This window comes from Gymnoscopelus braueri (assembly GCF_963280865.1).
Source record: "Gymnoscopelus braueri genome assembly, chromosome: 17".
Lineage (NCBI taxonomy): Eukaryota > Metazoa > Chordata > Actinopteri > Myctophiformes > Myctophidae > Gymnoscopelus > Gymnoscopelus braueri.
The window spans coordinates 37,481,604-37,506,144 of NC_137617.1; the positions used below are offsets into that span (position 1 = coordinate 37,481,604).

A 24,541-nucleotide genomic window follows, 5' to 3' on the forward strand; every position below is an offset into this window, starting at 1 on the left:
TGTAGTGGAGTGTAAGTACAATATTTTCCTCAGAGATGTACTGTAGTACTGTACTGTAGTGGAGTAGACGTAAAAGTATTGAAAATTGGACATACTCCAGAAGTAAAAACACCTCAAAATTATACTGAAGTACAGTACTTGAGTAAATGTACTTAGTTACTTTACACCACTGTTCGTTGAGCAATGTTCTAGAAGGGTGCAGTAGTCTCCCAAATGACAATGATTGAGTTTAATTTGAGTTCTTTGAACACGAAATGGTGGCAATTTGAATCACTGGCAAGGGCCTGTTCTCCGACCAACACACTGTGAAAGTAATTAAAGTGTGTTGTTGAATTTGTCCTCGGATTAGAATTTCCTCAACGCTCCAGGGGGAAAGTCTTTTCAGCCTGAGGTGTCAGGAAAGTCTTAATTTTAATTACACAATTCATTTGCCTGCCCTAATAGCCTCAAAATCAAATTACAAAACTTTTAATCCATCCGGTTTCTTAATTGGCAATTGTTCACTGCTTATGAAAGACGTTCACCAGAGGAAAGGAAGTCATTACACAGACTTGATCCTGGTAATTACGCGGTTATTGCCTCACAGCCCTCAATACAACTTTAATATCAGGGTCACTTACCGCATTATGAGGAAAATACAACATTGGGAACATGTTCACATTTTCACTTAAATGTAGCCTACCGTGTAGCTTGTAAAAATAATAACCGATTTTCAAGTATCAATTAGCCTAGGCTTTACCTGAGCCATCCCTGCTTCAGTGCTTCTTCTGCATTGGTGGCACAATCTGTAACGCTGTCGCCTCACAGCTAGAAGGTCCTGGGTTGGATTCCCGCCGGGGACGCTGTGGGCGCTGAAGGCGTGTTCTCTCCTCCGCGTCATCAGTGCCCATACCCTACCTAGGTGGGGTTGGCGAATAGGCCTTTCTGTGTGGAGTTTGCATGTTCTCCCTGTGTCCCCTATAGGTAGGTACCCTCACAAAAAAACATGCAGTAATCCTGGTCTCTATACTGCCTCCCCCTGGTCAGCCGGGGCACCCGATGGAGAGGAAAGGAACTGGTTGGAATAACGTGTTCCTTCCACGTGCTACTGTACGTCCTACCGGGGAAACCCCCCCCCCCCCCCCCTGTCAGATGATAAGAAGCGGCCTGCTCACTCCTCATGCATTGAAGGAAGTTCGGTGCTCTCCCCATGCTGGCAGATGGAGAGTAGCGCCCAGGATTACAGCTTAGGCAATTGGCACTGCATGGGTGAAAAAAAAATCTAAATCGTGGGATATTTTTTGGGGGAAATAATAAAAATATAGGTGTACTGCAAAGTTTATTTGAGTAAAAGTAGCTTACAAAAGTATTCAAATATACTTAAAATGCCAAAAGTAAAATTACTCATTATGCATTATGCACAAGGTATATCAAATGTATAAAATGTATTAAAATATTTTGAAAATGCCCAAAGTTTAAATAGGGCTGAAGTGGTTAATATAGCCTATGTATGCATATATCCCATAGGCCAATGGTCCCCAAACTGGGGGGTCCCCAAATCATTTTGGAGGGTCCCCAGATGATTAGCTTAATGTGCAACATTGTTTTCTCACTCAACAGTAAACAAACCAACATATAGGCTACAGTATAAGTGTATACAGGGTACAATTTCATGACTTCTAAGACCTTTTTAATACCAAATTGGCCAAATTGGCAAACATTACGTAAGAAAGAGGCAAACATTGTGAAAATAGCCTTGTGAGCTTTATGTTCGGCTATTTTCATTTTCTGTGGAACTGAGTCAAACTAAATGTGTATTGCCTACAATTCCAAGTGCTTGACTGCTTGTCAGGGTGGGGGGTCCCCAGTTCAAATATGATTATTTTGGGGGGTCGTGGGCGTGGCCTGAAAAGTTTGGGAACCCTTGCCATATATAGGCTATTGTCGATGTCAGCGTGTGCGATGCCATTTTTACATTGCCAGTTGGCACATCCACCAGTAGATGGCAGTGTTGGTATACAAAATACTGCTACCCTTATTATTAGAGCTGTGCTTCCCCTTAAGTCTTTGTCCAGTGCCAGTGTGTACTCTGTTTATACCATATTCAACGTATCTTTCTTCTCACTCTTTGTATTTACTTATTTGGTTATCCATTCACTTGGCTATTTTGAGACACATAGCCTTGTTTATATACTTCAGATTCAGTTCATTCAGAGAGAGAGAGAGAGAGAGAGAAAGAGAGCAGGCCCTGAGCCAGACTTTTTTGTTTTTAATTAATGTGAAATCTAAGTAGAAATGAAGAGAAAAACTATTCACCAAGTAAAGTGGTTTGGACTCTGGAACACAGTGTGACCTCCTTATTACACATATTTGAAACAAAACACATCAAACCAAACCAGACAACACAGGAGTCTTAACTCTTTGAGTCCACTGTTTTATTTTGTACATCTGGTCACAAAAAAGGATCAATATCGCACACACACACGCACGCACGCACACACACACACACTCACACATACACACGCACGCGCACACACACACACACACACACTCACACTCACACTCACACACAAAGGAAATCATTGGAACAAACCCAGTTGTGCTATTTTGTTCTTTGTTCTTGATTTGATTCATCTCCACTTTTTTTTATAACTTAAAAAAATAATTTAAATAACATTGATTTTCCATGGGCACTTTATAGAGATGAAACAAAAATAACCAAAAAATAATGATCGCCGGTTGATGTGTCAGTGGTTTCTTTCCCCCCCCCCCCTTCTTCTTCATCGCCTTCCTCTTCCTCCTCGTTCTGAGTGCGAGACAGTCGTTTATAAGGATGATTTTATACTTAGTTGCGTGACACAACCACGGTATAAAAATCAGGCATTTAAATATGCTTCGAATGGTCCTTCTCCCAGCGGAAGGAGTCGTTCCGCAGAACTTTGGCCAGCTTCTCGTTGAAGGGCGTGTAGAAGTCCCTCAGGATCTCCTTGGTGATGGGCAGCATGGGGCCCAGGTTCTTGTCGGCCGGCCGCCTGGTGTTGGAGGCCGGGCTGTGAGTGATCTCTGCCTCCTTCTGCTCTGTCACTGGCCCTGTTAGAACACAAACATATCAATTTATATTTGTTTGCTAGAAACCTTGGATAGAAACCTTGTATGTCCAAAACGGTTATGGAAAAAAGAACCGGAGCACCCATGGATCCAATGTAGTTATTGTTTTGTCAAAAGATCTGCTATTTTCACTATTTTTGGCCTATATAATGACATGCCCAAAATAGGAATGCCATGTTGAAAGTTGTTAAAGCTGCCATCTGGAACTTATTTGAAAAAAAATTTAACCAATCTTTATGCGTGAGTCACTCTTGGACAGACTGAAATAATAGACGCTTGTTGCAGGTTGAACTAAACTTGCGATAGAATACAATAAGACAAAAATAAATCTCCCGCACGCAAACAAGGTCTAAAGACTGTGTGCTTCTCAGTCTGTCACGCCCCTAGCATGACGCACCTAGCATGACGCACCTAGCATGACGCACCTTTCCTTACAAAGAGACCTGCAAGGGGTTGAACACACTACAGCCATTAAGTAGACACACCACAATACGAGAAGGCCAATACATAAATAAATACAATAATAATACTGAATATAAAGTATACAAGTATACCGGTACATCTGCAGTGGTTGGAGGTGGGTCTCCCCACTCTTCCATTGAGACATTTAGACCCTGGTGTTGGGAAGGACACCTACAGGTTGTCAACTATTCTTCCTGAAGCTCATAGTGCAATATCTAACCCTGACCAAGCAGGGAAGCCTTATTGGCAGAGGTGCAGCGATTTTGGTCTCTCATGTGGGAGACCAGGTAGGAGTGTTGATTTTGACAGAAAATGTTGATTTAGTTTTAGTCATAGTCTTTTGAATAAAATTCCATTTAGTCATCTGAAATGTTTTAGTTTTAGTGTAGTTTTAGTCGCCTAAATATAAGACTATAGTCAACTAAATCTACAGTTGATTTAGTCGACTAAAACTTATTTTGGCAGGAATTGATGGCGTCATAATGGCTGATTTCACACTTGGTTGCATGCTGAAAATAGCAGATCTACAAGCTCACAACACGTCGCGCTGCGACGTGTTGTGAGCTTGTAGATCTGCTATTTTCAGAGCGCAACACCCGTCGCAACCAAACATAAAATGACTTGTCTTTTAGTTCTACAGGATCTCTTCTCCACTAGTCCCTCACTAACATTTCAGTCTAGTTTTTATTAGTTGACGAAATTGTCAATACATTTAGTCTTAGTTTTAGTCATCATAGCTTAGTTTTTGTTTAGTTTTCGTCAGTGAAAAAGGTTTTAGTCGACTAAATCAACACTGCCAGGTAGGACATGAAAGTTATAGATTGAAGCTCTACGTTTATGCATGGGTGAAGTGAGGAGGCTTCCTGACGCGTGGTTATGAATCCCACCAACGTTATACAGTAGGATAGACCCGTCTTACCTGTGTCTGATTGGCTCCCTGGCAGGCATAGTTTTACTGAGGGTTAGGGTTAGGTTTAGGCATAGTTGCAAAAACGAGAACTGTCAATCACAGCGACTACTGGCCAATCACAGCGGGTTTTGCCTAGAACTGCAGGTGGGATCCATAATAACGCCTTCCTGACTGCTTAATAGCATTTCCTTACTGCCATTTATTTACAACCACGCACGCACGCACGCACGCACGCACGCACGCACGCACGCACGCACGTACGTACACACACCGTTCTTTTATAACTATCACACACACACACACACACACACACACACACACACACACACACAGGCCCAAGAGACATCCCACCCCTTCGAGTGCTCTCTCAAAGCATTCTTGCAAGCACATTAAGCACTTAAGCCTGATTTATATTTCATGGTACAATGGTATAGCGCGGTGAAAATAGTCCATCTACAAAAATGTATAAAAATATTAATGAATATTCCTTCTTTTCTTTTCACATTTTCCCTTGTATTGATCATTCAGAGCTGGTCCATGGATATACTGTAGCTCAGAATAAAGTACAACAGAGTCCAACGGACTGTTCCATAATAATACACAGCATCAGCATCTGTTCACTTCCAATTCATTTCAGACTTTCAGGGAGATAATCACACCAACGGCTCTGAAGAACTGAGCTTTAGGGCAATTCAACCTCCGGAGTGAGCGGCTGTCACAGCACAGGCAGAGGGCACTGCCAGCACACACACACACGCGCGCGCGCGCGATCGACCAAAAAGCCCCTTGGGATCGACCGATCGATCGTAAAGACATGGCTGCCCACCCCTGATGTAAACTCTCTCTCTCTCTCTCTCTCTCTCTCTCTCTCTCTCTCTCTCTCTCTCTCTCCCCTCCCTCTCTCTCTCTCTCTCTCCCCAGACCCCTAACTAAAAAGCTATTTCCTTCACCCGTTTAGGTGGAGCCTTTTGTGCTGAGCCAGGCCAAAGTGTGAGGAGGTTATAGTGAGAGAGGCTTTTTGAGTGCAGACGAAGCAGACTTTAGCTATAGGTTCAACGGGGATGGCACATGGGTTAACCCATTAAAGCCGGGAACGCATACTGTGTCATTCTTGATTTCTTTGGGCTATTAAAAAATAGCAGATATACAAGCTCGCACTGAGTGCCGCGCTACGAGCTTGTAGATCTGCTATTTTTGAAAAATCGGGAACATTTGGGCAAATCTTTGAATATAATTTATATATATTTTGAAAGCGACATTTTTTACTCAAATCTTTGCTTCTGCGGGATTCTACAAATGTCTTCTAAAACTGTTTTTTATTCATATTTTCTTTTTTTTTCAACTTATGTTGCTTTAATATCAGTGGTTCTCAAACCTTTTCATGTCAAAGACCCCCAAAATTATATGTATTTGGCCGTGGACCCCCATCTCAAAATATGTTGTTCCAGGGACCCCCAGAAGCAAAGATTTTAGTTACAAATGTTCACTTTAAAAAAAAATATATATATATAGATTTTTTTTTTTTTTTAAAGCTCATAGCGCAGCACTCGGTGCCGCGCTATGAGCTATGAGCTTGTATATCTGCTATTTTTGAATAGCCCAGAGAAATCTTAAAATAACACAAATTATGCTTTCCCGGTGTTAAGGGGCTAAACACTAAAGACAGCATAATGGTTTGCCCATTGATCTGCTGTGGGAGCTGAGAGATTCAGATCATGCTCCTTGAGAGAGCCCAAGGGGACAAGCAGCGAAAAACAAATCATTACAAATCATTTATTGTGTATTCCTCCACTATATTGCAGCAGTCGTATATACATAGACTTAGAGAGGCATCATTACCTATGCCTGTTACCACCTGGCCTGGCCTCGTATTGATCGCTGCACAGATGAAAGAATGACTGCTGCTCTCTAACCACAGCCTCTCCCGCATATACTGTACTGTAGGAAGCTAAAACTACAAAGTATAGCAGTGGTGGAAGAAGTACTCACATTTTGTACGTAAGTGAAAGTACCAATACCGCAATGTAGAAATACTCTGTTATAAGTAAAAGTTCGAAATTTACTTGAGTAAAAGTACAAAAGTATTGGCATCAAAATGTACTTAAAGTACCAAAAGTGGAAAGTACTCATTATGCAGGAAAATGTTTTAGCAGATCTACAAGCTCACATTGTGAGCTTGTAGATCGGCTATTTTCATATGGACAAAATGTATATAGGACAGAAGTGGTTAATGTATGTTTTGTAATAATAATCTAAATCTACAAAGTAACTAGTAACTAAAGTTTTCAAATAATTGTAGTGGATTAAAAGTACAATTTGCCTCTAAGATGTAGCGGAGTAGAAGTAAAAGTACAGACAATTGGAAATACTCCAGTAAAGTAAAAATTGTACTTAAGTACAGTACTTGTGTAAGTTACTTTCCACCACTGCAAAGTAGAATCATTGGCCAAAAGGAGATTCATTCATTCATTCATTTACCAGGGACAATGCACATCACATTAATCAATATTTCTGTGTCCACATCAGTGGTAATCGTGCCAATTGAGGCTTCTTGGTCTACTATCGATGATGGAGCTCGGGATGTTTTAGGCACACTCACCCAGGTTCAGGAAATTGAAGACTTTGTGCATTGTGTATTTCCTGTTGGAGGCGTGGTCCTCCAGGCGCAGCACCAGAATCTGATCCCGGCTAAAGACCGTCAGCCAGTCCATGATGTACACAATGTACAGGCCAACCTGCAGTCTGACCTGCAAGACACATAATGAGAGAATCGATATGAGATACTGCTATTTATGTCCAGGCAATTTCCTCCCCTAAGCGGAAAGAAAGACACAAAGTACAAATTCAATACATGCATTGGCTAACCTGCACCGCTTTTAACCACTTAACTCATTGACTGCCAGAAATAAAACATTTGTTTGCTAAATCGCTGGCGTGTCTGTGAGGAAAAATAAATGTCAGCGCGACCCCCTGTTCGCTTGTTATATTATATAGCATGTCTCGTCAAAAATACAGAGAGGCGAGATACAGGCTTTTTCCTAAATCGATTAACAAGGAAGTGAATGGAGGAGTTAATCTTGGAGATCACGTGATCTCTGTGTGTCTGAGGATGAAATGGTCACTCGTGTGTCACTCAGCGAACAGCGCCATCTAGTGGAAAAACACTGAAAACACCAAAATGGCAGTCTGGGCCTTTTGGGATAAAACACGTCAAACACGTCAATGGCAGTGAATGAATGAGTTAAGCCCAATATACTTTGTCAGACGTACGACAAATAGCAAAAAATGCCGATCTACAAGCTCACAATGCATCATGACGTTTTGTGTGCTTGTAGATCTGCTATTTTCTCTATTTATGAAAAATTGGAACATTGTTGCAAATGTTCACCTATGTTCATCTGGCCCTTCCTTCTCAGAATCGCCTAGGGTGATTCCAGAGCTGCTCTAGCCCCTCCCTCGTGGAAAGAAAAAAAACAAAACAAAAACGTATATATACCTTTTTGGCACTCCACGTCACTTTTTGAAAAAATGTATACATACGGTTTTGGCACTCAATGTGTTAAAGGGATAATTCACCCCCAAAATTACTTTTTTTCTATCGATTAGTCACCCCATGGAGACTTGAATTCATGGATATTTTTTGGTTTTTGTCGCATTCCTAAGCCAATAATTTGATGTCTGGCAGCGGTTCCGGTAGGAGACACAAAGACTTAGTGTCTCCTACCGGAACCGCTGCCTGCCGGTCCGCTGGTCATCAAATTATTGGCTTAGGAATGCGACAAAAAAAAAAAATATCCATGAATTCAAGTCTCCATGGGGTGACTAAAAGATAGAAAAAAAACGTTTTTTTCTTTTGGGTGAACTATCCCTTTAATCATAATGTGTAAAGAATTGACCTTTAGAAGTCCCGATCCTTAACTGTTTAGTCAGCTTGGCTGTCGGCTGTATAAGAAAGACTAAATAGATCTCAGGCTTTTGAGCATGGTGCATTGGTGCCCCTTGAGCAAGGCACCCCCGGCGTTGGTAGACTTGATTCTAAATTTTCCAATTTCATTCTAAATTAACCATTGATCTTTGCCATGTCGTCTGGAGACCGCCTGATTGTCCATAAAACTGAGGCATTATGAGAATCTGAGCTGTTAGATTGGTTTTTATAGATTTCTCTATAAGCTGCGTAGCAGGCATGAGCACTAAGACGCCCGCAGCATGCATCTGCAGAGACTGTAAGTGTAATTGACTGTAATTAGGATGAAACACTGCGTGTTGGGCCTTTTCTTTGCAGCCTCTCTGCTGTCTTGGCTTAAAACTATAAGTGCTATTCAGAATATATGATGGACCAGACAGCTAAACAACTCTCCTCCCTTTTGCGGTAACACTATGGCACGCAACGCTAAAGGCCAATCATGCGCTCTCTCGCCACTGTTGATTTGTCTTGTTCGACCTCGCCTCTCTCTGTATTAACCCATTAAAACCGGGAACCGCATAAGATTCCTTTGGGCTATTCAAAAAATAGCAGATATACGCGCTATGAGCTTGTAGATCTGATTTTTTTTTTTAATTCTTTAAATCTTTAAATATATATATTTTTAAGCGAACATTTGTAACCCAAATCTTTGCTTCTGGGGATTCTACAAAAGTCTTCTAAATCAGAAGTTTAAAAAAAAAAAAAAACTTTTGTTGCTTTAATATACAGTATCAGTGTTTCTCAAACGTTTTCATGTCAAGGACCCCCAAAATTATATGTATTTGGCCGTGGACCCCCATCTCAAAATATTTTGTTCCAGGGACCCCCAGAAGCAAAGATTTGAGTTACAAATGTTCGCTTTAAAAAAAAAATATATATATTCAAAGATATTTTTATATTTTCACGATTTAAAAAAAAATAGCAGATCTACAAGCTCGTGCCACGCTATGAGCTTGTATATCTGCTATTTTTTAATAGCCAAAGTATAAAATAATGGTTAAAGTGGTTACACAGATGCGTTCCCGGTTTTAATGGGTTAAAACCTCTATGGAGGGTCCGCGGCGGGCATTAGATGCACAGCTCCACAGAGAAAGGCTGTAGTGCAATGCATCTCATATGGTCTAATAAGTCAGAGGAGATATTAGTGGATGGACAATTAAGCCAGGAAGGGAGAATGAGCATACTCCCCAAGGGACAATAAACATCCTCCGCTGGCAGGCGGAGAGAGAGAGGGGCCAGCAGAGAGAAGAGGGACTGCCTGGAAGAGGAAGAGGAGGAGGAGGAGGAGGAGGAGGAGGAGGAGGAGGAGGAGGAGGAGGAGGAGGAGGAGGAGGAGGAGGAGGAGGAGGAGGAGATGGTGGGCAGTGGTGCAAAGTAACTAAGTACATTTACTCAAGTACTGTACTTAAGTACAATTTTGAGGTACTTTTACTATACTGGAGTATTTCCAATTTCCAATACTTTTACTTCTACTCCACTACATCTCAGAGGCAAATATTGTACTTTTACTCCACTACAATTATTTGAAAACTTTAGTTACTAGTAACTTTGCAGATATAAATTTAAATTATTATATTATAAAACATACATTAACCACTTTAGCCCTATTTTATACCTAGACTATTTGAAAATAGCTGATCTACAAGCTCACAATGCGTCGCACTGCGACGCGTTGAGCTTGTAGATCGAAACATTGTAGTACCCTCCCACCCCCCCACCCCTCTTCCCTCGCTCAGCCACTTTGCCTGAGGACAACTGTGGAAAACGCTGGCCTAAGGCCCAGATACTGACTGGTGGTACTGAGTGTGTGGGACTGTGTGAGAATGACCATGAGAAGCAGACTCTACCAGCTCCATGCTGCAGATCAGTCCAGGCTTTTCTTTTTGTGCAAAGAGAGTGGCTCTTTGGGGGTTGACTGTGTGACTGTGTGACTTTAACAGAGCAGCCAACTCTTTTCATAGTAGTACAAGCTTTAGCGTGCCGCTAACAAAGACAGGGGGTTTTTCATTTCTGTCCACCTCTTCCATCTTGACTCTCTCTCTTTCTCTCTCTCTCTCTCTCTCTCTCTCTCTCTCTCTCTCTCTCTCTCTCTCTCTCTCTCTCTGACTGCGCTTAAGCACTTCTTGGTGAACGGTGGCCCTATGCAGCTTTGTGAGACAAAAGCAAGGGGGTGTGTGGGTGCACACTCACTGGCATGGCGTTGTTGAGAGTAGTGTTGTAGACACAGGAGCGCATGGTGTACTCCGTAAGGCATCCCTCGAACAGCTGCAGAGACTCTGACACCTTCTCGTGGAAATCCTCTGCAGACTTATTGGCGATACCGAAGTATAGGTAATCAGAGTAGAGCCTGCAAGACAGCAGAATCGGAATTTACAGCTTTATTGTCACAGGTTTACAGAGGTAAAAAAAGTGGGTGAAATTCGTTTTCGTGCATAGTTCCCATCGTATCGTTATTTCCATAGAAAAAAGAAAGGGAAGAAAAGGGGAGGTGGGGAGGGGTAAGGGAGAAAGGAGCTCAATCAAGAAAAGCAAAAAAAATCTACAATCATCTACATAAGCAAAAGGTTTTGTGTTGAAACGTTTGATCGTAGTTTAAAAGCCCACAGGATTAGTTATTATTGCACAACGCCATCTAGTTGCAACTGAACTGTGTCAAATCCTACTTTAGAGTATCATTCTTTGTGCTTGTTTTCATTTGTGTGGATACAAGGTGGGTGAGGTTTACCATATGGCGTAATATGTATAAGTGTTTTTTAATTAATTATTTTTGTATGTGATCTGTGACTGGATTGAATTACCTGGCAACATCAGAAATGTTCTGATGTTGTAAAACCTGTCAAATGTTTCAAGGAGGAGAAAATAAACACTCAGATTAGATCTCAGATGTTGTTTCAGATAACACATCTCTCAGATCAATGTCTTAGTTGGATGGGGGTTATGTTTTCACACTGTCTGTCTGTCAGTCAGCCAAATCACTTTTCTTTTTCATGACATTAAGTGGAAATCAAGGTCAAGCTGGAGAATGCATGGGTTTTCATCCCTATTTTGGGCATGTCATTATGGGCAAAAATATAGGCTAAAACATTGTTTAAAAATACATTTTAAAATTGCGACGATAGATCTATCATAACACAAGCGATGTGAGCTTGTAGATCGCCAATTTTCTAGCCACAATCGAGGTCAAGGTCAAAAAGACATAATTGGTCATATTTAAGGGGGAAATGGCATATCTTGACTGTATGATTGTTGATTGTATATTGGTGTAGATATGCGCTATAATGAGTGCAAACTTTTTAGTTCAGATAACATAGTATTTGATCCAGAACTGATTGTATGAAAAGGAATTGTTGAAATACAAACATAAACAAGCATTCCAATGCAAGAGATTGTTAAAAAAATAAATGCCTCGGTTGTAAACAAGTCTCATGTAATAAACACTGCACAGTCAAACTAATTGAGCATACAATTCATTTCCTCTGGAACTCTTGTGTTGGGCTTGGTTGCGCAGACTGTGATTTGACAAAGGCAATTAAGGTGTGCATGTTCAGACATCCACCATAGCAAAGAATCAAGGTTGGGCTGAAAAATTCATCCCCATTTAAGGGAATCCCTTCCAGGCTTTCGCAATAAGCCACCCCGCGGCCACATGCACGCACACGGCCGCACGCACGCACGCACGCACGCACGCACGCACGCACGCACGCACGCACGCACGCACGCACGCACGCACGCACGCACGCACGCACGCACGCACGCACGCACGCACGCAGTCTATTGAGGCTTTACCATGGCACCATAGAACGGTTCTGAGAATGGTTAATAACAGTTCCAATTGCATTTCCATCTGCACAGTTTGGCATGAAGCCAGGCAGATTTTAATTTTGATTGGTAAAGGCTATAAAAAGCCCAATCAATTTCTGATGAATTTGTATATTTTACCCTATTGCTTGCTGTCATATCTAATTCAAATAAAAATGTTATGCACATCCATTATGTTTGTCGCTGGTCGAATTTGGTCTTCGAGACCCGGACTAGCGACAGCAAGGCAGAAATGTGTTCACATTCACAGGCTAAAACGCTGCACTGGGCCTCATTCCCCTATCTTTTGACCAAACTCTAATCAAATGTTACAGTTAAAGATTGCCAATGATTGGCAAAGCTGGCACCAATCCACAACGGAAATAAGCCTTAGGGGCTTTCTTGTATTTTTATCCTCTGTGTAAGCATTGGTGTAAAGTAACTAAGTACATTTTACAATTTTGTTACAGTGTTACAGTTTTTTACTTTACTGGAGTATTTCCAGTTTTCAGTACTTTTACTTCTACTCCACTACATCTTAGAGACAAATGTCATACTTTTACTCCACTACAGTTATTATTACAAAACACACATTAACCACTTCAGCCCTATATACATTCCGGCCATTTGAAAATAGCCGATCTACAAGCTCATGTGTCGCGATGCGACACATTGTGAGCTTGCAGATCTGCCATTTTCAAAAGATTTTTATACATGTTATACATTTGTAAACTTGTGAAATGGGGCATTCTGCATAAGTATTCTGCATGAGTACTTTCTACTTTTGGTACTTTGAGTACATTTTGATGCCAATACTTTTGTACTTTTACTCAAGTACATTTTGAATTCTGTACTTTTACTTGCAGTATTTCTACATTGCAGTATTGATACTTTTACTTAAGTAAGACATGTGAGTACTTTTCCCTCCACTGTGTGTATGTTTGTGAAAGTGCTATCGTGCTCTTTCAATCAATCAATCAATCAATCAAAACTATATATATTACAGCACCGTCTTGAAGAATTGTAGAGGTGCCAAGTGAGCATGCTAGATTAGATCAGGAGGACATGCATACTTAATTTAACGTTATGTGCCCAACCATGTTCCCTTGACAAGACTGGAAAAAAGGCAAACGAGAGGCATCCAAACTTTTCGGTTGATTGCTTTTTGCCGGGGGCGTGTTTAATAAAGGTTGAGACTAATCTCTCTCTTTTCTCCCTCTCTCCACATCTCATCGGGATTGTCACACACGCACACACAGGTCTCTGTCCTGGGGCTGATTTTGTAATTCCAAAAACCCAGGTTTAATCCATTGAATCCGGGAACGCATCTATGTAATTTTAAGATTTCTTTGGCTATTCAAAAATAGCAGATATACAAGCTCATAGCGCGGCACCGAGTGCCGCGCTATGAGCTTGTAGATCTGCTATTTTAGAAAAATCTTGAAAATGTGTGCAAATCTTTGAATATATACATATATTCATCAAATCTTTGCTTCTGGGGGATTCTACAAATGTCTTCTAAAATCCTAACAGTTTTCTGAAAAACTTATGTTGCTATAATCAGTGGTTCTCAAACTTTTTCATGTCAAGGACCCCCAAAATGATATGTATTTGGCCGCGGACCCCTATCTCAAAGTATTTTGTTCCAAGGACCCCCATGAAGCAAAGATTTGAGTTACAAATGTTCCCTTTAAAAATATATATATTTTCAAATATGCACAAATGTTTAAGATTTTTTTTAAATAGCAGATTTACAAGCTCATAGCGCGGCACTCGGTGCCGCGCTATGAGCTTGTAGATCTGCTATTTTTGAATAGCCAAATAAATCTAAAATGACAGAGATGCATCCCCGGATTGAATGGGTTAAGAGAAAAGAAACCTGGCATGGTCTGCCGGCTTTCAGATACACAGTTGTGTAGCTGTGTAATCCTGTCATTCATTACCTTTCAGTTTTATGCACAATTGACTGTCAACTCGTGTAGCTGTAGCCCTAATGACCTTAGTAATATGCTGTTGTCTCATTATGGAAAATACAGCGAGTTTACTGTTGTTTTTTTGTCTTTTTCAAGATCTTATTTTCGTCATTTCGGCTTTATTTCAGATAGGTCAGTGTAGAGAGATAGTCAAGACTAGATGGGTGTTGGATTCGAACTCAGGTCCTCGCACTCACAAGGAGCATAATGTGTACTATAGGCCTGACCTCGAATAGTCGACTAATCGATCGAGGGAATCTGATTCGACTGCCAATGACTTTGTCGAATAATGCAAAAAAACAACATGATTCTACTGAGATTGGCATAATTTGTGATATTAATTAACTAATAGACATTAAGCACCCCCCACAGCCCAAATGGAATGATCCTCTATTGCATAACATTTTTTTTTTGCATTTGTTTTGCATGATTCGACTGAGAGATTGGCTGTCGAATCAAAAAGATTTTTGTTTTTGCATGATTCGACTACCAGTCGACTATAGGCAACTATTTGGCCAATCAGATTCGACTATATAAATTCTTAGTCGGGGACAGGCCTAACTAACTGGTTGAGCCACCAGACACCCTGCAGTCGCTGTACAGTAGCTTTTTGAAGGGATGTTCTGATTCCAGGTCCACTGTAGTGGAAAAACCCAAATGATAACCCTTCACACAAAACCCCCAACAGTGGCACGGTGGACTCATTTGGCCTCAGATTGTGGTTGGCAGTGGTGGAAAGTAACTAAGTACATTTACTTAAGTACTGTACTTAAGTACAATTTTGAGGTATTTGTACTTTACTTGAGTATTTCCAATTTCCAATACTGTACAAATATTGTACTTTTACTCCACTACATTTACTTGAAAACTTTAGTTACTAGTTACTTTTCAGATATAAATTATGATATAATGAAACATACACTAACGACTTTAAACCTATTTTAAACCTAGGCTATTTGAAAATAGCAGATCTACAAGCTCACAACGCGTCGCGATGCGACGCGTTGTGAGCTTGTAGATCGGCTATTTTCAAATATTTAGTACTTTTACTTTTGGTACTTTAAGTACATTTTGATGCCAATATTTTTTTACTTTTACTCAAGTAAATTTCTAATTCTGGACTTTTACTTGTAACAGAGTATTTTTATATTGCAGTATTGGTACTTTTACTTAAGTAAAGAATTTGAGTACTTTTTCCACCACTGGTGGTTGGTTGTGGGGAAAAGGGTCATGGTCCTATATCTGCAATGTCATCTGGGTGTGTGGAAATGCAGTGAGAGAGAAAGGATGGCAGAGGGAACAAGGGATTTTCCCCACCTCTCCACCGGGTCCCTGAGCATGACGATGAACCTGGCGTCCGGCTGCAAGGCGTGGACAAAGTCCTGGATGAGGAACGGGGGCTCCACCCCCTCGGTTGTGTTGTCATAGAAATAGACCCAGGCGTTGTTGTCCCACATGGTGGACGCACTGGCTTCTCCTACGGGAATACACACACACACACACACACACACACACACACACACACACACACACATGAAACATTGATTTATGTCCACATAAACAGAAGTACATGAATGCCGTATACAAAGGACATAATCACTGCCAGTGCAGTCAGATAATGGGAAAACAGCCAGTTACAAAGTGCATGTAAGGCAGAACATTGTTACATACAATAATGTTGGCATACTTGACAAACACAGCAGACAACAATCATGGGTAAAGGAAACAACGCCTCCTCCAAATTGAGCGGCTTCCTATAATAGCTGATATTGAGCAGTACCTTGCTGTTTGGCCCTCCTTTTGGAGAGGCTGGCCATTTGAAGGCCCCTCACAACCAACTTGTGCACGTGCCCTAGGCTACCAACAATCTGTAGCCTGGTTCATACAAATACATACAGAAATGTGTGCAGGCACATGTGTTCATAATCTATTAGGCATTCAACATGACACAGACATCATTTTAACAACGGTGCACCTCGCCCACTCTCTTGGCGCTCCGCTTGATTTGGAAAACACAACATTTTCAGCAGCTCGCCACTAAAAAAAGCCTCTGGAATGCAAACAGGAACGTGGGAGACAGGCCACGTTACTGTAAAATGAAGAGGACAGAGGCTCCGTGGCAGGAACACAACGCTGATCACAGGACAACACGTTTGAACACAAATTTCGGGAGAAAGACAAAACAGTAAATGCCCTCGGCTGTGAGTAAAACAATTATGAAAGGGGGACCGCAGCCGTGTCCATCGCGTGGCGATGCTTCTATAGCCTGTAATGCATTGGTTCTCAAAGTGGGGTCTGGGGACCCGCAGGGGTCCTCCATCATTTATCCAGCTAAATGTTGGATAGTTAGGAACCAAATGGACCCTTATGGGTCTTTAACTCTGAGAGTGTACAAATGGAACCGTTCCATTTAATTTGGTTCCATTTAATTTGTCCAATATAATTTGGGGTCCCAGAGATAGAAATGCCATTAAATGTGGGTCCGTAGCCTAATGCATGTCAAACTGGGGGTCCTTGAAATTAAAATGATTGAGAATCACTGCTATAGAGCCGTAAACATCTTCTCTTATGGGGGGATTCCTGGCATATCTTTTCAAATGGGGGTCCGCGGGCTAACAAGTGTCAATTTGGGGGTCCTTAAAAAAAAAAGTTTGAGAACCACTAGCCTGTAATGAGTCAAAGGAGGTCATTTCTCAAACGACTTGAAGAGCTGAACATTTTCCAGACAGAGAGAGGAATGATATCCATGACTCATTAGTGCTGCGTCTGCCTTCATTATCATCCTCACCATCTCTGAAGTGGTGCTGTGATGTATTAAGGGATGAAACGCAACAACAAGCCTTTATATCGGTCCCCCCCCCCCCTGTTCCTTTGAGGAAAAGGGATCACATATACCCGGGATCCTCTTTTCCGTGATGACCGTTATGTGAAGACAAACGCGCACATAAATAATATCACACTATCACGCTTAAACCATACAATCCAGGAACGCAGCTGTGTCATTTTTTGATTTCTTTGGCTATTCAAAAATAGCAGATATACAAGCTCATAGCGCGGCACTGAGCGCCGATCTAGCAGATCTAGTAAAGGAAATCTTTGAATAGATATATTTTTTAAATATTTTGTTCCAGGGACCCCCAGAAGCAAAGATTTTAGTCACAAATGTTTGCTTTAAAAATATATAGATAGATTTGCAAAAATGTTCCTGATTTTTCAAAAATAGCAGATCTAAGCTCATAGCTGTAATGCATTGGTTCTCAAAGTGGGGAGGCGTCCTTGAGGAAGTTCCAGGGGGTCCCCAGGTAAATGAGGGATATAGTTAAGAACCAAATGGACCCTTATGGGTCTGTAACTCTGAGAGTGAACAAATGGAACCAAATGCAACCACTCGGTGCCGCTCTATGAGCTTGTTTATCTGCTATTTTTTGAATAGCCAAAGAAATGACACAGATGCGTTCCCGGATTGAATGGGTTAATATGAATCTTCGCCCGTGGGGGGGGGGCCCTGCCTGGGGGGATCTGTTTTCTGTGATCAAGTCCATTAACAAGCATCCGTGTCCATTAACAGGGCTCATTTTTGCTCCACGGGGGGAGAGAGAGGCTTGTAATAGGGCAAAACAAATGGCTAGAGCCAGCCAGGCCGGCCGGCGTGCCGTGCCTCTGGCATTTCCCACCAACTACGGTTTTGGCATGGTCGTTGAAAGCCAAAGGATTCTGGGCCGTAGGCCTGCACCTTGCTGGGCTCTCCCAGGGCACGGTGTGAATACTAAGAGGGGCTTTGGCACGCTCCCCTCCCCTCCCCTCCCCTCACATGGATTATTTATTTAACCCATTTAGACCGGGGGAAAGAATCTGTGTCGTTTTTTTTTATTTCTTTGGGCTGTTCAAAAATAGCAGATATAGATGTAGATCTGCTATTTTTTTTTATCCTGAAAATTGTGCAAATCTTTAACATCACATGGATGCACCTGGGACGTATCATCAGTATTGTAGCCTGGGGTCATAGGATGTTTCGGGTCTCGCAACACACACCCTCGCCCAGGTGACCCAGCCAGGGTTGATCAAGCCCCGACTTACGTCCCAGGTAGATACCCACGGTCAGTCCTAAATAGGGAAAGACAGGGCCACTCAATCCGCTTGTCCGGATCTCATAGCGCTTGTAGATCTGCTATTTTTGAATAGCCAAAGAAATCTAAAAGTGGCACGGATGCGTTCCCGGTTTGAATGGGTTAAAGAGGGGAAACAAAAACAGGGCGGTATGCTAAGCCGCGCTCAATGCACCGGCTCCGTCCAGCGTGAAAAGGCTACTGTTGCAAACTCTAAATCACTTAGTTCTCTTTCTCTCTCTCTCTCTCTGTCTCTCTCTCACTCCCTCACTCTCTCCCTCCCTCCCTCTCTCCGGCCGGGCAATTCTCTAAGATTGCGTTTTCGGATGAAGGGAAAGGAGACAGATGGAAGGGCTAGCGGGGGCTGAGGAGAGCAGGATATGAAGATATACAGGAAGGAAGTTTGTGAGACTCCTCCGCCCCGCCATGGATATTATCGCTGTCCGCTGAAATGCTAAAAACAATGCTTCCATTATTCGCCGCAGCGGAGTGGATAAGTGGCTGAGTGAGACAGAGCAAGGTCCAGTATTTATGATAAGGCTGTTATAAAGCTGTCCTCAGTTCTGTTTAGCAGTTCTGAGACCAGCATTGAGAAACTGCTCTGAGAGCAGCAAATTAACATTGTTGCATACATATACCTGTAGAGGGCTATAAGCTGCCCTGAGACCAGCATTGAGAAAATGCCCTCAGAGCAGCAAATTAATGTTGTTGTATGTATATCATTTAAGCTGCACTGAGAGCAGCATGGAGAAACTGCCCTCAGTGCAGCAAATTAACATTGTTGCATCTGTATACCAGTAGAAGGCTATAAGCTGCCCTGAGACCAGCATTGAGAAAGTGCCCTGAGAGCAGCAAGTTAACATTGTTGCATATATATACCTGTAAAAGGCTATAAGCTGCCCTGAGAGCAGCATTGAGAAAGTGCCCTGAGAGCAGCAAGTTAACATTGTTGCATATATATACCTGTAAAAGGCTATAAGCTGCCCTGAGGCCAGCATTGAGAAACTGCCCTGAGAACAGCAAATTAACATTGTTGCATACAGTATATACCTTAAGAAGGCTATAAGCTGCCCTGAGACCAGCATTGAGAAACTGCCCTGAGAGCAGCAAATTAACATTGTTGCATACATATACCTGTAAAAGGCTATAAACTGCCCTGAGACCAGCATTGAGAAAATGCCCTCAGAGCAGCAAATTAATGTTGTTGTATGTGTATCATTTAAGCTGCCATGAGAGCCACATTGAGAAAGTGCCCTGAGAGCAGCAAATTAACATTGTTGCATACTGTGTATATATATACCTGTAAAAGGCTATAGGCTGCCCTGAGACCAGCATTGAGAAACTGACCTCGGAGCAGCAAATTAATGTTGTTGTATGTATATCATTTAAGCTGCCCTGAGAGCAGCATTGAGAAACTGCCTTGAGAGCAGCAAATTAATGTTAATGTATATTATTTAAGCTGCCCTGAGAGCAGCATTGAGAAACTGCCCTGAGAGCAGCAAATTAACATTGTTGCATATATATACCTGTAAAAGGCTATACGCTGCCCTGAGACCAGCATTGAGAAACTGCCCTCAGAGCAGCAAATTAATGTTGTTGTATGTGTATCATTTAAGCTGCCCTGAGAGCAGCATTGAGAAACTGCCCTCAGAGCAGAAAATGAATGTTGTTAAGCTGAGTGGAGCTGAGACTTAAAAGAGAGGTTTATAACAGCCTTATACACAATGACCCAACATTTTAGAGTCATCAAGGGGCAGGGTGCAGGGAAAATGTCAGTTCCTCAGCCACTATACCGTGAGCTTCTTGTCCAGTTCTGACCAAGGGGCCAGCTTCCGAGTTGTAAATTGAGGCTATATAGGAGAAGACATGAATGGCCTGTAGTCTCGCTGTTTCACCCCTGCTGGTGTCAGAAGTAATTAAGCTCCATTCAAGCAGATGGGTTTTTGCCAAACTTTACACTTGATTTTATTACCTTAATAAACATTGTCATAAATACCATATGCTTCCAGTCGCTAGTTTAAAGTCTTCTTTTAATCACCATGATATGCGTTTTGGTAAATTATGGTCCCATTTATTTAAAAATTGATGATAAAGTAGGGTATGCTGTAGGAGGGCTGTGGCTACCTTGTGATGATTTGGATTGACAAGCTACACAACCAATAGCATTCATTCCCCACCCCCGCTCTGGTCCCAACCAATAGCATTCATTTCCGAGTGCATAGGATATAGAAAGATGGCGAATTTGAAATAGTTGAAAAATAGTCTTCATTTACAGTCTGTAGAGTCTATGGGCGTAATGTTGTCCATACTTTTTATATAATAAATAAAAAAGATCCAAGTGTCCATCGTGATCCATCGTGATTTGATAAATTAATTGATAGAAATACATTTAGGCCATCATTACATCACAACGAGATTTACCTATGATGATGTTACGTTGGCTGGAGGCTCCACTAGAGTTTGCGTTCAGGTGGTCCTGGATTTGGTAAGCTGCCAGGTCGAATAAGTCCAGGTAGTCTTCCACTGGATAGCGATCATGGAAGCCTTCGCTAAGACGGATGATACCTACAAGGGGATGGAGAGAAGACTATGATTCCATACTGCAAATACATACTGCATACTCGAAATATGTGTGTAACCTAGAAATACATTTTAAATACATTTTAGATATATCTTCTTTTTTTATATCCCACGATGTTGTAACCCATTTTTTCACCCAGTGCCAATGGCCTATGTAATCCTGGGCGCTACTCTCCCTCTGCCAGCCTAGGGAGAGCCCAGAACTGAGCTAATGCCTCCTTCAATGCATGAGGAGCTAGCAGGCCGCTTCTTATCACCTGACAGGGGGGAGTTTCCCCGGTAGGACGTAGCGTGTGGAAGGAACACGTTATTCCAACCAGTTCCTTTCTCCTCAATCAGGCGCCCCGGCTGACCAGGGGGATTGATTGATTGAATATTTTATTAGGCAAAAAATGTAAACAGCACAATTACATTTATAATACTTTGTCCAAAAGGTCCGTCCAAAAAAGTCCTTGCGGTCTTGTTTCCATTGGGGTCCTTGGGAGGCAGTATAGAGACCAGGATTACTGCATGTTTTTTTGTGAGGGAACCTGCCCTCTCGCCAACCCCACCTAGAGTATGGGCACTGATGACGCGGAGGAGAGGACACGACCCCAGCGCCCACAGCGTCCCCGGCGGGAATCGAACCCAGGACCTTCTAGCTGTGAGGCGACAGCGCTACCGACTGTGCCACCGTGCCCCCTCATTTTAGATATATCTGACCACTCAAAATATATGTTTCTGGGTGTGGAATGTAGATAGAGCTTCATTGATCCCACGAAGGAAATTCAGTACCGCAGGCCTCACTTGGCCCTCAGCACTTAGACTGCCCAGGATTTGCATGTTGTACAGTATGAGCCTTAACAGGTATGAATATAACAGTGTACAGTGTATGTACAGTATGTAAATGTGAAAAAGTTAAGGAATGTATATAAGTAAACCTAAACCAGCATGTTTTTTACCCTGTTGTTTGCTTATTTTTGTTGTCATTCCACACAGCCCCATCTCCTGATTTACTGTCTATCTGCACTATAATCTCCCTAAAACACGTTGATAAAAGTTCTGAGTTACAGCTGATAGCTGAAAGCCTCTCGCACTGCCGAAGGCTCTCCATTATTCATGAATCCAAATTACTGTTTCGGTTAAAGGGTGAAAACAAAAGCCGTGCCTGTAGTAGTTATTGGGAAATGGTACTGAGGCGTTGCACTGTGCTGCGGAAGGCTTGCCAAAAAAACAATAAAAAACGAAGAGAATATGTTTTGCCTGCTTTGCAGCCTGAACCCTCTGGGTGCGTTCTAATAATGAACTGAACTCTATAATCCAATTCAAATAACCGCGTCTCTGGGAAAACTGGGCCTCAGCGAGCACTGTAGCATGCGTGCCGAGGTGAGGTTTGGGTGAGGTTCTGGGTTCTTTCTTATCAAATGGGGTCTGTCTCAGGGCTAATTTATTGCATTACGTTTTTACAGCATACTGACCAGAGCAGGGGTCTTGAACGTTTTTCAGGCCAAGGACCCCTAGCTGAGAGAGAGATGAAGAAGGGACCCCCACTATATATTGTACAAAACCGTGATTTTAAACTTTTTCATAGATTTCATATAATAGTTTCATAGACTTGTTTGACAGCACTATCATTGTGTAACGTTGTGTTGTATTCATGTTAATGTGTATTTTCAGACAGTTAACCACTTAAACCCCCAATACTTGAAAAAATGTGTACTTGGTCTGCTCTTTTCCCCCCTCTTTGCCAAAAATAGCAGATCTTCAAGCCCACAACGCCTCGCAGTGGGCTTGTAGATCAGCCCACAACTCTAATGTTCCCCTCAGGATAGGGATGCTATGGTTCAAGTGGTTAATGTAAGAAAACAAAGAAAAAAAGTTCCTATCACACAAAGATTTGGCAGCCCCCCTGTAGTAACTCTGAGAACCCCCTCGGGGTCCCGGACCCCCTGTTGAAGACCTCTGGACTAGAGGCTAGCCTTCTAGAACAGGGTCTGTGTGTCTGGTACCTCCACTAATATTTGCCAGACCCAAGGGGTCGGCTTACATGAGGCTTTGTACCTGTTTCGTCCATACATGGGCATGGTCACTTTGTCCTTAGGCCCCAGCCATAAAAGTCTGTCCCCCTTTCATCCATACATGGGCATGTTTTGTACCTGTTTTCTCCATACATGGGCAAAAAACAGGTTTTGGTCACTTTGTCCTTAGGCCCCAGCCATAAAAGTCTGTCCCCCTTTCGTCCATACATGGGCATAGACACAGGCTGACACGTCATGTGAAGTCTGGGTCTGGCAGAACCAGGTCTCCTGGTCTTGTTTTCACAATACGTTTTGAAATATTCTTTCATTTTATAATGGATGTCAATGGGACTCTGATGAGGCCGAGACCTAATCCTAAACTTTGCCTTTGGAGTCATAAGCAGCATAATGTTTAAACATGTGACATAGACGTAGACAACTGAAATCACAGATGACTGACATAGCAGGCTCGTCACATGGAAGTCTGAGATCCACATCGGAGCCATGCCGTCCCCACATGGATCCCGAGATCCCACACGATCGCTCTGTGACAAATTTAAATTAGGTTTCACTCCCCGACAACTTTACACTTATACAACTTGGTCCCTTCTCTGATGACCACACTCCTTTCAACATCACAGACGGGCACGCAGAGAGAGGAGCGCTATGAGAGCCCCCACACATTCACAGTTCCCAGAAGGGAGCCGGAGAGAGAGAGAGGGAGAGAGAGGGAGCAGAGCCAAACCATCAAAGGCCCCACTGTGTGTTCCTCACTTTTCTAGCTCAAAAACATCCCGTTTCTGAGTTTATCTCTCAACTAGGGGTGGATGACAAATTCCAGCCTGTTGAGCAGTGGTGGAAAAAGTATTGGTATCGAAATGTACTTAACGTACCAAAAGTAAAAGTACTAAAATGTTTGAAAATAGCAGATCTACAAGCTCACAACGCGTCACGATGCGAGTTGTGAGCTTGTAGATCGGCTATTTTCAAATACCCCAGGTATAGAATAGGGCTAAAGTGGTTAATGTATGTTTTATAATATAATAATTTATAACTGCAAAGTAACTAGTAACTATAAAGTCTTCAAATAATTGTAGTGGAGTAAAAGTACAATATTTTCCTCTGAGATGTAGTGGAGTAGAACTAAAAGTATAGACAATTGGGAATACTCCAGTAAAGTAAAAGTACCTCAAAATTTTACTTACAGTACAGTACAGTACTTCAGTAAATGTAGAGTACTTAGTTACTTTTCACCACTGCTGTTGAGGCTCCATGAAAGCCCGGCTGTGTGAGGTAGCGTGTTGGCAGTTAGGCTGGGGTCCCTCTGATAACTCCACTTTGAAACCAGACAGCAGTTTGATGGAGGGCAATAAAAGTGACTTTGAAGCTGTTGATCTTCCAAGTAAAATAAATTCCAATGAAAAGCCAAGAATAATGATTTCTCTTCCATTAAAAAGGTGTAAAGTTAACTATGGAGTAGTCCCCCTCCCTCGTAAAGCAAAGCGATTTGCTATCAACTCGAGTACTCTTTTGCTCTCTAAAATGAGCATAACACTCTTATTATTATTACTATAACTAATTTGGGAGGGGTTTCTGTTTTCGTTGGAGAGGACAGAGTCGAGGGTCTGGTCCCAGGCTGTACAGTATGTTATAGCGAAATATCA

The 24,541-nt window shown here is 42.1% G+C and overlaps 1 protein-coding gene across 2 annotated transcripts in view; it reads right to left on the reverse strand.

The window, feature by feature from the left end:
• Positions 1-2,746: 2,746 nt before the first annotated feature.
• LOC308104073 (carbohydrate sulfotransferase 15-like) overlaps positions 2,747-24,541 on the reverse strand; it is a 64,814-nt gene continuing 43,019 nt past the window's right edge. For both annotated transcript variants that reach the window (XM_080454350.1, XM_080454351.1), the window contains 5 exons: positions 20,722-20,865; positions 15,512-15,671; positions 10,614-10,770; positions 7,059-7,206; positions 2,747-3,069 (listed from right to left, as the gene is read on the reverse strand). In XM_080454350.1, the coding sequence (XP_080310476.1) occupies positions 2,864-3,069; positions 7,059-7,206; positions 10,614-10,770; positions 15,512-15,671; positions 20,722-20,865 (815 nt within the window). In that variant the 3' untranslated portion in view covers positions 2,747-2,863. The remainder of the gene's footprint in view (positions 3,070-7,058; positions 7,207-10,613; positions 10,771-15,511; positions 15,672-20,721; positions 20,866-24,541) is intronic.